Source organism: Leptopilina heterotoma, unplaced genomic scaffold (assembly GCF_015476425.1).
Source record: "Leptopilina heterotoma isolate Lh14 unplaced genomic scaffold, ASM1547642v1 Lhet_120, whole genome shotgun sequence".
Classification (NCBI taxonomy): domain Eukaryota; kingdom Metazoa; phylum Arthropoda; class Insecta; order Hymenoptera; family Figitidae; genus Leptopilina; species Leptopilina heterotoma.
The window spans coordinates 2,588,048-2,601,247 of NW_025110838.1; the positions used below are offsets into that span (position 1 = coordinate 2,588,048).

General features: G+C 20.4%; 2 protein-coding genes across 6 annotated transcripts; one reads left to right on the plus strand and one right to left on the minus strand.

Annotated features, from left to right (window-relative positions):
• Positions 1-280: 280 nt before the first annotated feature.
• On the minus strand, positions 281-2,157 carry LOC122510428 (migration and invasion enhancer 1). Its single transcript, XM_043625068.1, has 3 exons — positions 1,992-2,157; positions 1,755-1,852; positions 281-455 (listed from the first exon to the last, which is right to left on the minus strand). Exons 1-3 carry the CDS (start codon positions 2,018-2,020, stop codon positions 292-294), a joined length of 291 nt encoding a protein of 96 aa, XP_043481003.1. The 5' UTR covers positions 2,021-2,157; the 3' UTR covers positions 281-291.
• A 125-nt stretch (positions 2,158-2,282) lies between these two features.
• LOC122510402 (ras-related protein Rab-27A) lies at positions 2,283-9,444 on the plus strand. 5 transcript variants are annotated; one of them, XM_043625022.1, is made up of 6 exons: positions 2,455-2,591; positions 2,935-3,095; positions 4,770-4,840; positions 7,735-7,849; positions 8,485-8,597; positions 8,913-9,444. In XM_043625022.1, the coding sequence occupies exons 2-6, from the start codon at positions 2,952-2,954 to the stop codon at positions 9,100-9,102; spliced, it is 633 nt and encodes a 210-aa protein (XP_043480957.1). In that variant the 5' UTR covers positions 2,455-2,591; positions 2,935-2,951; the 3' UTR covers positions 9,103-9,444. The 5 variants fall into 5 exon arrangements, with proteins under 5 accessions (XP_043480991.1, XP_043480957.1, XP_043480984.1 ...); XM_043625049.1 differs by having other exon boundaries at positions 2,486-2,510; XM_043625041.1 differs by having other exon boundaries at positions 2,497-2,620.
• Positions 9,445-13,200: the final 3,756 nt, after the last annotated feature.

The following is a 13,200-nucleotide window of genomic DNA, read 5'->3' on the forward strand; positions in this document are numbered from 1 at the left end:
CGACTAAAACCGTTTACATTAGAAATTAGAATTCGTTAGAAACATTTTTAACCTGTTTTTAACTGAATTTTAGTCTTCTTTAAAGGCTAAAATTTTAGCCTTTTTTAACGGACTTTTAAGTTTTTTATTGTTTAGGACTTTTAAGTCCTAAAGTTATGACTTAAATTGTTGTTTTAATTTTAAAAATAGGCTATGTTGATTTTAAGATGTAAACAATTTGAGTCGTTGTTTCTTTGATAAAATTGTCTATATGGAGAATAAAAAGTAAATTTTATAATTATGATAAAATTACTACTGTATTGAGCATTCAATTGGTTGTTGCTTATCAACTTTTCTAACTGGATTGCCTTCAGATACTTCTCTCACAATTTCACCCACGTTACTATGATCCGGGAAGGCTAATGTCTGAAGTTTAGAATGCACTAATTGTTCGTTAATTGATACTTCAAAGGCGCCTGAAACATAAACAAGTTTTTTTCTATTTACACTTTTCGTATCATGTGCGAACATTTTTCATAAATTAACATAACCAGCATGTGTCTTATTTCCAATGATAATTTTTTCATGACTGTTTGATTTAATTTTTCAACCATTTTCTTCAAAAAATATTTATATTTTTATTTTAAGAAAAAAAAAATGGTTGAAAAATAAATAAATTGAGCTTATATTTTTTAAGGAAGTTTAAAATATAATCAACAAGGGTGGTGATGTGGAAAATTTTAACTAATTTTTAAATTAATTATTATAAAACACTTTGAAATTGCTTTGAGTGACCGTCTCAACTGATAATTTTAAAGTGTTTTATAATTAATTTTAAAACTTTTGCACCTCACTGCCTTTCCTCATCATATTTTAGATTTCCTCACAAAATATCGGCTCAATTTGTTTTTTATTTTTAAATTTCATTTATTTAAAATTGTTGAAAAATTGACATTGGAGATCTAACAGACAATTGCTGTTAAATTTTTTCGGCAACTTTTCTCCTAATGTGTTAAATGATTTGAGCTTAAATTTTGTAAAATGATCTAAAATATGATGAAGAAGAGCTGTGATGTTAAAAAAGTTTTAATATTTTTAAAATTAGTTATAATAAAACAGTTTGAAGTTGGTGAAAGAAAAAGTGAGGTTAGAAGTGACCGACACAAATATAATGATTTTAAAGTGTTTCAAAATGATTCATTTTGAAAATATTAAAACTTTTATACCTCACTGCCCTTTCTTATCATATTTTAGATTATTTTTTATAAAAATCGAGTTTAATTTACGAATTTAATATTTTAGGAGAAAATTGGGTGACAATAGTCACATGCGGTTAACACTAACATTCCGCAATTTGTAATAAAAATCTTATGGAAATATTTAGACGAAAAAATTTTTTATTTGATTCAAATAAACGATTACTTGTCTATTACTAACTAAATATTTATTCCCACCTTTAAGTTAATTAACTTTTTATTTAACAACATTTATTTTCATTAATCGAATATTTGAATCAAAGAAAATTTTTTCAGTATTGAAAATAATGTACTGCGTGGGTTTTTAATTAAACAAATTTAATTCTTTGTTAAGTAATTCTCTAAAATTTTTATGCCTTTGTTAATATTGCACAATCGTTCAATTTAAAAAACGGAAATTTTTTTTAATTTTTATTTTTTATAACTATTTTTTTTTTAAACTGGGCTTTATAATTTCAAATAAATAAGTAAACAATAATTTATAAAAAAAGGACACTTACAATATAGTAATTGAATTACCTTCTTTTCCATCATTACCAGTGACGACTGCATCCGGTACAAATGATTTAATTGCCTTTGTCATATCCAAAAATTCTTTCTCATATCCACACACAATACTGAAACAAATTGTTAATGAAACATTCAATTATTATAACATATCTAACCATAATCACTACAATAACATATTTATATATCACTCTCGTATAGGTTATGATACACCAGATTTTTGAAATAACACAAAAACTTATAAATTACCAATATTCTACATTTACATTTACATCCATTGTTGTTGTAATTTTACTTTAATTTACTTTTCGAAAATGTTTTTCTTTTCGTTAAAATGTCAAACTAATCAAAATATGAACATAATTATTTTTAAAAATGTAAATTTTACATGTGAAGCATATGAAGTAATTTTAAATGTTTCCAGCTGATGTTTACTGCAATTTCTACCAACATGAGTGAAAATATTTTTTGTCCATTTATGATCATTGATGTTTGCTGTGGTAGCATTGCTCACGTTCAAATACTCGCGCCACAATTGTAATAATTGAATTTTTAATTAACCAATCATTTGCGTTTCTGATAACATTCACGTGTGTAAAACATTTACTTTCAACGCTGATAAATATTATAATTGCTATTGTTTGTGTAACGTGCGGATCAAGTTTTTTTTTTCATAAGAGAAAAATTTCGTCAAAATTAAAATTAAAAGACAAATTTCAAAAATTGTTCAATTATACCTACACTTAGATAATGTTTTATTAATTTTGAGTAAATATTAATTGTTATTAATTGTCCAGAAAGTGTTTTCACTCAAATATGTTAATTAATGTATAAATGAAAACTGTGAACGTAAGCAACAGGTGTTAAAGACATAGAAAGTAGAATTTTAATTATTTTTCTTTAATAATTCATGCCTCCTTGAATTTTCTTTAATATCTAGTTTATATTTTTTTTTAATAATTTCTTTTTTAAATTTTTGTTTAATAGTTGTTTAATTTTTGTTTTTTAGTTTTTCATATTTTTTAGATTTGGTATATTATATTTATTTTTTATTTTATTTATTAATATTGAGAATATTTATTTATTATTTTTTTTTCTATTGTTGTCGTGTAATCTGTGTATTCAAGTGGTGTATGTTATTATTATTTGACTCACGTACATTTTTATCACCATTGTGCCCATTTTTGTTAAGTTTCGTATTGCGGAAACATGGATTACGATTATTTATTGAAGTTTCTTGCTCTTGGAGATTCAGGAGTTGGTAAAACGAGTTTTCTTTATCAGTATACAGATGGAGTTTTTCATTCACGATTTGTTTCAACAGTGGGAATTGATTTTAGAGAAAAACGAATGGTGATTATTTTAATATTATATGTGGATTTTATTAGTTGAATTTTTTATTTATTTTTTTCGAAAATATTCTAAATTTTTAATATAAATTGAAGTTGATTTTTAATTTGAAAAAAAAACATTGGTGATTTTTCTGAAAGTGGTACTTTTGAACTTTGATTTTTTAATTTATTTTATTTTTTTCAATTATATGGTTTTTTCTATTGAAACTACCTACTTTATTTTATATACTTAAGAATAAGAATTAAATTTGCTTAAAATTAATTGTTAAAAATATTAAAGTTTTTTCTTCTTTGCAGAAGATTTTTATTAAAAGTAGTGAAAAAAATTAAATTTTTAGAATTTATAAGAAAATTCTGAATTTTTGTGTTTTTTTTTGTTAAAAACACTAAAAATATTTGAATTTCAGAGAAATTACAAATGATTGCATAAATTCAATTATTTTCAAAAGTAATAAAATTCTTCGTTATAATTCAATTATGTTAAAAAATTTAAAAATATTCTCGTGAAAATTTCAATTATCTTTATAAATAATAAAATAATAAAATTCTCCTCAAAACCTAAACTATTTTCAAAAATTTTAACAAAATTTCAATTATTTTCAAAAACTTTCCTCAATTCAATGATTTTCAATATCTACTATTTTAATAAAATTGTCCAAAAGAATTCAATTATTTAATAAAAATTTTGATACAATTCTACGCAAGCATTTAATTATTTTAATAAATAATAACAATTTTACGGGAATTCAATTATTTACATATTTTTAAAATAAATTCAATTATTTACATAAATAATAAAAATTTTTACAGTAAATCAATTATTTTTGTTAATAATAAAAACTTTTACAGGGATTCAATTATTTGCATAAATAATAAAATTCTTTTGAGGAAATCGATTATTTTCATAAATGATTTTATCATTTATAAATAATTGAAAAAAAAACTGAAAACAAAAATTAAAAATAATTGAAATTCTGCTTTAACTCATTGCGGAATTTGAATTATTTTTAGTACAATTTTAATTGAATTTCTCGAAAAATGTAATTATTCTTTAAAGTTTTATTAAAATTTGACAAAGGAATTCAATTATTTTGAAATTTGTTGATAAAATTCTTTTTGAGAATTCAATTTTCTGAAACATTTAATTATTGAATAAATTATTTATTTTTGTATTTAAATAATTGAATTCTCATAGAATTTTTTAATAAAAATTGATTTAAAAATGAATTTTAGTTAAAAATCCTAGAAAATAATAATTGAATTGAAATTATGGAAATAATTTTTTAAATGATAAGTAAATGCTAAATTTTTACTATAAAACTTTAAAAATTTTGCTTCTATGAAAATGGTTAATAATTATTAAATTGTAGATTTTATGAAATTAATCAAGACTTCAAAAATGTCTATTTTCAGAAGAATTACCCATATATTTTAAGTTAATAAAAATTTTTGTATAAAATTATAAATATGAACAATTTAATTAGTAAATGGCAAGAGTGGAGAGTTTTGAAATGAATATATATATTTAATAATCAATATATTAATTTGTATGAAATGAAACAAAATTAATTTTCATTACTTAGTAAAATTTCACAACAAATTATTTATTGGCAATTTATAAATATTGTTTTCGCATTGAATTTCTATATTCGTAAAATTTTTCATTTTAATATAGACATACATGTCAGCAAATGGAATTCAGCATCGAGTACATTTGCAATTTTGGGACACAGCTGGCCAAGAACGGTATTATTTGCATACAATTATGATATTACAAAGTGTCTATTAATTAATAAATAAATATAAAATTCAGAATAAAACAAATATTAGATAACCCACATATACACGCAGTACATGATATTTACTGAATATTCTTCCATGAATATGTCATTAAATAATATAAACAAATTATGTCAAATGTATGCGTATGAAATATTAATTATTAATACAATATTGGACGTAAATTTTTAGCTTATTTCAACAAATTTTTCATTGAAAAATACAGAAAATAATTAAATTATTACACCTCCGGCTGTATTTTTTTTTTTTTGCAAATAAACAAAAAAATGACATAAATAAAAAAAAGGATATTTCATTAAAATGCAGAAGTGATTATAAAAAAATGCAAAAAAATTTATTTTATTTTTTTTTACTTTTATATGCGTACATTTTTCATATATTAATACTATAAATAAAATTGTTTATTTGTCACAAATATTATATTCAGTTCAAATAAAAAATTGTTTTATTATCATTATTATTTTTATTCTTTTTAACAAATTAATACACGCAAGTTTTTATTATTACAGAAACTGGAAATAAATCTCATTTTTTTCCTGCTTAGTGCAGTTTTTAGAATGTTAATCACTTTTTAAATGGTTTTTACTTTTGTGATTTACATTAAAATTGTATAAATCCAGAGTTAAAATCATTTTTTCTCTTTTACCCTTTTAATTAAAGAAACAGAACAACATGAAAAATTGTATTGTTCTCTATTTTGAGGGAAAATTTTCCCATTATTCTTCCATTGTTTAAATGGCCTTTTGTATATATAATAAGTAATAGACAAATTAAATTTTTTTAATTAATTCTGTTTATTACATTTATATCTCACGATATTTCAGAATAATAAATATTTAAAAAATAAATATAATAAAATATTAAAAATTTGATAATTCAAATTCTTCAGAAATTAGTTAATTTTTTTTAAATATATTTAATTGATTATTAAAAATAATTTATTTACGGAAGAATTTTAGTTAAAAACACTAAATTAAATTGAATTTTGAAGCAATTACAAATGATCGCATAAATTCAATTATTTTCAAAAGTAGTAAAATTCTTCGCAGAAATTAAATTATTCTCAAAAATGTTAATAAAATTCTTGGCAAAATTTCAATTATTTTCGAAAACTTTCCTCAATTCAATGATTTTTAAAATCTACTTACTATATTTAATTATTTTCATAGCTAAATAAAAATTTAACAAAAATTCAATTAATTAAACATTATTTTCATAAATAATAACATTTTTTACAGGGAATGAAATATTTTAAAAATCTTTGCTACAGTTTATTTACTAGAATTTAAGTATTATTTTCAATACATTTTTAATTTAATTTTTTGAAAGAATTAAATTATTTTCAAAAATTTTCATAAAATTCTTTGTAACAATTCCATTTTTTTCAAAATAATTTTAATAAAATTCTACGCAAACATTTAATTATTTTCATAAATAATAAAAATTTCACGCAGGCATTAGATTATATTTAAAAACTCTTAAAAAATTCTTTAGCAACATTCAATTATTTAATTTATTTTTGAACGAATTTTTCGAAAAATTAAATTATTCTTCAAAATTGTATTAAAATTTGTCAAGATAATTCAATTAATTAAGATTAAGATTAATTAAGATTAAGAATAAATTATTTATTTTTGTATTTAATTAATTGAATTCTCTTAGAATTTTCTAAAAAAGATTTATTTAAAAATGAATTTCAGTGAAAATTTTAGATAATAATTAAATATTAAAAGCATTATAGCGTGAATTTTTAGAAATAATTGAATTTTAAAAAGGTTTGAAATTAAAATCTTTGAAAATTTGAATTTTTCATATTTTTAACTAATAATTCTGTAGAATTAATTTTTTTTGAAAAAGTTTAATTGCATGTTTTTTTTTAAATTGTTTCAAGTTTTTATTTTCAAAACTAATTTCAAAATAATTAATTGAAGAATTTCCGAATAATTGAAATTTCGTTAAATTGAATTGTAAACAAATGGATTTGAAAATTCTCAATGAACTTTTGCAAAAATTGTAAAAAATAATTGATTTCGTTTGGAGAATTTTTAATAAAAATAATTGAAATCCTCTGTGAAGAATTTTATTATTTAGAAAAATAATTGAATTCTCGCAACGAATTTTTATTGCATTTTTTTAAATAATTCAAATCGTATGAAGAATATTTTGTTCTTTATGAAAATAATTTAATTCTTGCAACGAATTTTATTACATTTCTTTTAAATAATTGAAATTCTGTAAAGTATTTTATTATTTATGAAAATAATTGAATTCTTGCAACGAATTTTATTACATTTTTTTCCAATTGAATTCTTTTGAGAAATTTTATTATAATATTAGATTTTGAAAATATTACTTGTAAAATTAATTGAATTCTTGCGAAGAATTTTATTAAAAATTTTGTAAATAATTAAATTTGTTGTGAAAAATTTTATGGGTATTTAAATTAATATAAAACATAAAGCTTCATGTTTTATAATAATATTCTTATATGATATTTAATTTCAAATTTTTGATAATCTTAATTTCTATGAAAAAATAATCATGATTAAATATTTATTTAAAAATGAAGTTATATTTATGTTTTCCGAATAATTTAATAATTAAAGAAATTCTCAAATATAGAAATAGGTTTTTTTTACCTTGAAAACCTGGAAAAGTCAGGGAATTTGAAATGAGCAAAAGCGTGGCAACCCTGACTATGTATAATAAATAAATAAATAATAAATATTTAAAATAATAATAAAAATAATAATTACAATAAGATAATAATACTAATAATAATAATAAAAATAGAAATAGTAAAATATGTTTTGCCTTAAGTATTATATTATTTTATGCAGGTTTCGAAGTTTAACAACAGCCTTTTACCGAGATTCGATGGGGTTCTTCCTTTTATTTGATCTGACAAATGAGCAGTCATTTTTAGACGTGCGAAATTGGTTGGATCAACTGAGGGTACAAAGTTAATTTATTATACGTATTAAAGGATTATTTTTTTTCTATAAAAACTGAATTTTATTTTTATTTTATTGCCAGAATATTATAAAGGTACTTGATAGTGTAAAATTAAAATCAGATAAGTTAACTGCACAGTGAGGAATAATTTTTTCCATATAGGAAAATTATTAGTGTGTGCTCTATTAAATATATAATTTTTTCTCTACCTTCATTTTTCATTTTATGTACTCTTTAATGTTTGTGGTGATATATCATGTTATCAGAAAATTGACAGAATGATAGAATGCCAAGTGCGAATTTTCAGATGATAGATTTAACAAATTTATTATGGGAGAATTAATTTTGAATGTAGGTTTTTTTAGCTTGTTGATAAATGAGGGAATTAGAGAAAATTAAATTTTACAAATAGTAATTTAGTACGAATTTTAATGTTCTTTAAATTTCTTCTTCTACTTCTACTTCTTCTTCTTCTTCTTCTTCTTCTTTTTTGTTTTTTTTCTTATAAAAACGAAATAGAAAAAAAAGTTACTTTGCAAAGTGCTTTTAGGATTAAAAATGTAGTTTCATATTTATGAATTTTTTTAGTTTTGTCACTATATGTAAATTGAGGGACTTTTTATTTTTTAATGTAGAATAATGCATACTGTGAAAGTCCAGATGTAATACTTTGTGGGAATAAATCTGATTTGGAGGACAGGCGAGTTATCAGTGAATACAAAGCACGAGAATTGGCATCGAAATATGGGTACGTCAGTATCCAGTGTTAATTAACATTATTAACAGAATAACCATGATTGGAATTAGAATTTATTTTCTCGATTTCATTAACAATTGATTATTGCGCCAGTATTTTGGAAACAATTTAAAAGCAAATATAAAAATAAAAATTAATTAAAAATAAATATCATAAAATTGATATAACATGAAAATATAAATATAATATAAAATTATAAAATTAAAATCACTTTATATTAATATAAAAATATACATAATAAAAAAAAGGATAAATATAGATAAAAAATATTATAGAAATAAAAAATATTGTATCAATAAATTTCAGATTGGTTTATATAGAAACTAGTGCAGCAACGGGACAAAATATTGCGAGAGCCGTTGACATTTTATTAGATCGAGTAATGAGGAGAATTGAGGCAACTGTGGACCATTCTATTTTTCCCCATCAACGACTCTTGAGATGCCACGAGAATGACAGTTTGACATTATCTAAAAAGAAAAAATGTTTTTGCTAATCACTTTCAGGTGGATTAAAGAAAATCTCTTTGAAAAAAATAAAAATACTAAAAAAAAAAAAATAAACTATAAATATAAAGCTTTAAAATACTTTAATAAAGGAGAATCTCATTTAGATAAATTCTTTTTATAAATTGCGAATTATTATATTCACATTTATGAATATTTTCCGTGTAGAAATCGTGGAATTACTATCATAGCTCCCTTTACGTTAATAATATATAGAATTTATCGATTTACGATGTAACAAAGATAAGAAATTTGCAAGTGAAAATAGGGGGAAAATTCTGATATTCAAGAGAAGGAAAATCGAGCATCAAAATTATCTTTCGACTCAAATTGTGCCCAAAATGCATATTAATATAAATATAGAATATGCTGGTTTTAATTATATAGACGAATATTTCGCTGTATAAATATAAAGAATATATTTAAAAAATATATTTATTTAATGCTTAATTTTATTTTATGTACTTATTTAATATTTAGTTAAATAATAATTATCATTATTTAAAATTTTCACTGAAATTCATTTTTAAAACATTTTTTATTAGAAAATTATAAAGAGAATTCAATTATTTAAATACAAAAATAAATAATTTATTGAATAATTGAATGTTTCTTAAAGTTGAAACATTCACACTAAAAAAAAAGTTTTACTTTTAGCCTGTTTTCGAGGCTGAATTTAAGGTGTAAACGGAGTCAGCCCCGTTAAACAAGGACAGACTTATGTGAAATACATGGGCTGAATTTAAGGTGTAAACGGAGTCAGACTTTTTTTTTCCTGTGTTCATAATAAAGAATTGAAAATTCTTTATTCACATAAAGAATTTTATCAACAAATTTTTAAATAACTGAATTCTTTTGACGAATTTTTAGAAAATTTTTCGAGGAATTTGATTAAAATTGTATATTAAAAATAATTGAATTCCCAAAAAGAATTTAATTAAATATGAAAATAATTTAATTATGGGAGAAATTTTTTTAAAATGTTTGTAAATAAATAAATTCCAGTGAAATTTTTATTATTTTGGAAAATAGTTGAATGTTTGCGTAGAATTGTATCAACATTTTTTTTAAAAATAATTCAATTCATTGGGAAAATATTAAAAATTTTTTATAATAATTGAATCTTTATAAAGAATTTTAACAACAAATTTTTAAATAATTGAATTCTTTTGACTTATTTTAATAAAATTTCAAAAAATAATAAAATTTTTCAAAAATCTGATTAAAAATGTATTAAAAATAATAGACATTCTACGATGAGTTTTATTATTTATAAAAATTATTTATGAAAATAATTGAATCATTGCGAAGAAGTTTATAAAAAATTTGTTAAATAAATTTCTTTGAATTTTTTATTATTTTGAAAAGTAATTAAATGCGTTTGCGTAGAATTTTATCGAAATTTTTTTTAAATAATTCAATTCTTTTGGAAAATTTTATTAAAATAATAGATATTGAAAATCATTGAATTGTTGAAAATTTTTTATATTAACTGGAGTTTTGCCACGAATTTTATCAAAATTTTTGAAAATAATTGATTCTCATAAAAAATTTTATCAATAAATTTTTAAATAATTGAATTCTTTTGACGTATTTTAATAAAATGTTTAAGAATAATTACATTTCTCAAGAAATTTGATTAAAATTGTATTAAAAATAATTTAAATTCTCCGATGAGTTTTATTATTTATAAAAATAATTGAATTCTTTTGGAAAATTTTATTAAAATAGTAGATATTGAAAGTCATTAATTGAAGAAAATTTTTGAAAATAATTGAATTTCGTTGAAGAATTTTATTTTAATGAAAATAATTGAAATTTAAAATATTTTAAAAATTTAAAAAAGAGAATTTAAAAAATTTTTTAGACATAATTGAATTTCTGCAAAGAATTTTAATAGTAATACTTTTAAAAATAATTGAATTCCTGCATCAATCATTTGTAAATTTTCCAAAATTCAAATTTTTTTGGTGTTTTTAACAAATATTCTTCTATAAATACATTATTTTTAATAATAAAAAATAACCGAATTTCTCAAACATTTAAAATCGAATTAATTATCTAGATCTACATGAGAAGAATTTAAAAATATAAAATATTTTAAATATTTAAATATTTTTTCTAAAAAATTCAATTTATTTTCTAAAATTCTTAATTTGAAACTTTCTGAAGTTTATTAATTATTTTATAGATATAAAATTAGAAAATATGTTGTAATTATTAAATTAAATAAATATTTTATAAGTATAAAATTAAAAAATATTTCATAAATATTAAATTAAAAAATATTTTATAAATATACTATAAATAAAAACATATTTTAAATATTTAAAAAATATAAAATATTTACAACTGTTAATAAAACTATAATTAAGACAAATTCACCTATAATGTAAACACAAAATTAATATTAAATACAAATTTGGAAAATCAATTGCAAAGATTAATTGCCCAGTAAACTTATGTGATTGAATCAAAGAGAATAGTAATAACGTGCATAAATAAACACGAGAGCGCACTTAATTCTACAATTATTAAACACTAAAACAATATAACAATCGTAAAATACACTACACATTATATTGTATAATACTGTACTATAATATGCACTTTTAGAAATATGATGAAAATTTGAAGCATTAAAACAATGTTTATTATAACAAAACTGAATAAAGACAATCGAATAATTAGGCGAAATAAAGCTGATTAGTTTTCGCTTTCACATGAGAAGTGAAAAGACTTTGTACTTGCTTTGTGGAAAGTTTTCTCCCTTCTTTGTCCCTATATATAGCACTAAACAACTTTTAGTTTCCGAAACTTTAACCCATTTGAAAAACTTATCATCCAGGAAGTTTTACCAAAAAAAAAAAAAAAATAACAAAAGGAAAAAAGGAAAAAAGAAAATACAGAAGTTTATCCCTACAACAGTCGCTAATGAGCTTTGGAAGTTGATGTGATTTTAAAAAACTAATTAAAAAATATGAACCAATCCCTTTCGTACCTTATAATTCTTGATTATTTTTATTAGCTCTGTTTACAACTTGTTAATTACAATTCGTTACTTCCAGATAATTAACATGTTTTAACTTAATTGCTCATTTTTCTGAATGCGAATTTATATTGTTCGTAACTTTTTCATAATTGAAAACTTTGACTTTTTTGGTAGCTGTTATTTTATAAATTAAATTTTGGGACGCATGTATATTTTCGAAATCTTATTTCACATAAAAATATTTAACATAAATTTCATTTCAGACAAAATTCATTTAACAAAAAAAATCACTTGACATAAATTTCAATTGAAAAATTTTATTTGCCACAAAATTCATTTCAAATAAATGACATTTGACATTAAAAATCATGGGATATAATTTTCATTTCGACCTAAAGGTCATTTAACATAATTCTTATGTGACATAAAAATTACTTTAGGTACAAATTTTATTTGACGTAAAAATCACTTGACATAAATTTCATTTGAGAAAAAAATATCGGCGTTAATTTTAAAAGAAAACAATTTGATATTATATCAAGAAAATTGTAGTTGGACAAATTTGACAACTATTTGACTTATATGTCAAATAAAATTTGTGCCAAATGAATTTTATGTGAAATGTATTTTTATGTCAAATAAATTTTATGTCAATTGAAAATTATATCAAATAAATTTTAGGTCAAATGAATTTTATGTCAAATAAATTTTAGATCAAATTAAACTTGTGTCAAATAAAATTTCGGAAATATTCTCATGTCTCTCTTGATTTTATAAATTTAATTTTACAAATTAAAAACAAATTAAATTATAATTAAATTTATAAATTATTAGAAACAAATTTATAAGTTTAAAATAAATTTATAATATTGAATATAAATATTTTCAATATAAATAAACAAATTGATTAATTTTATATATTAAAAATAAATTTATAGATTAAAAATAATTTTGTAAACTAAAAAAAAGACTATTTCTATAATTATTCATCATGTTTTCCTGCTCTCATTAAAAATGTATACTTTGTAAATTTATCCAGATAAATAGATTAGCTTTAATTTAAATGCTTCATATATTGAAAACATTGATTTACGAA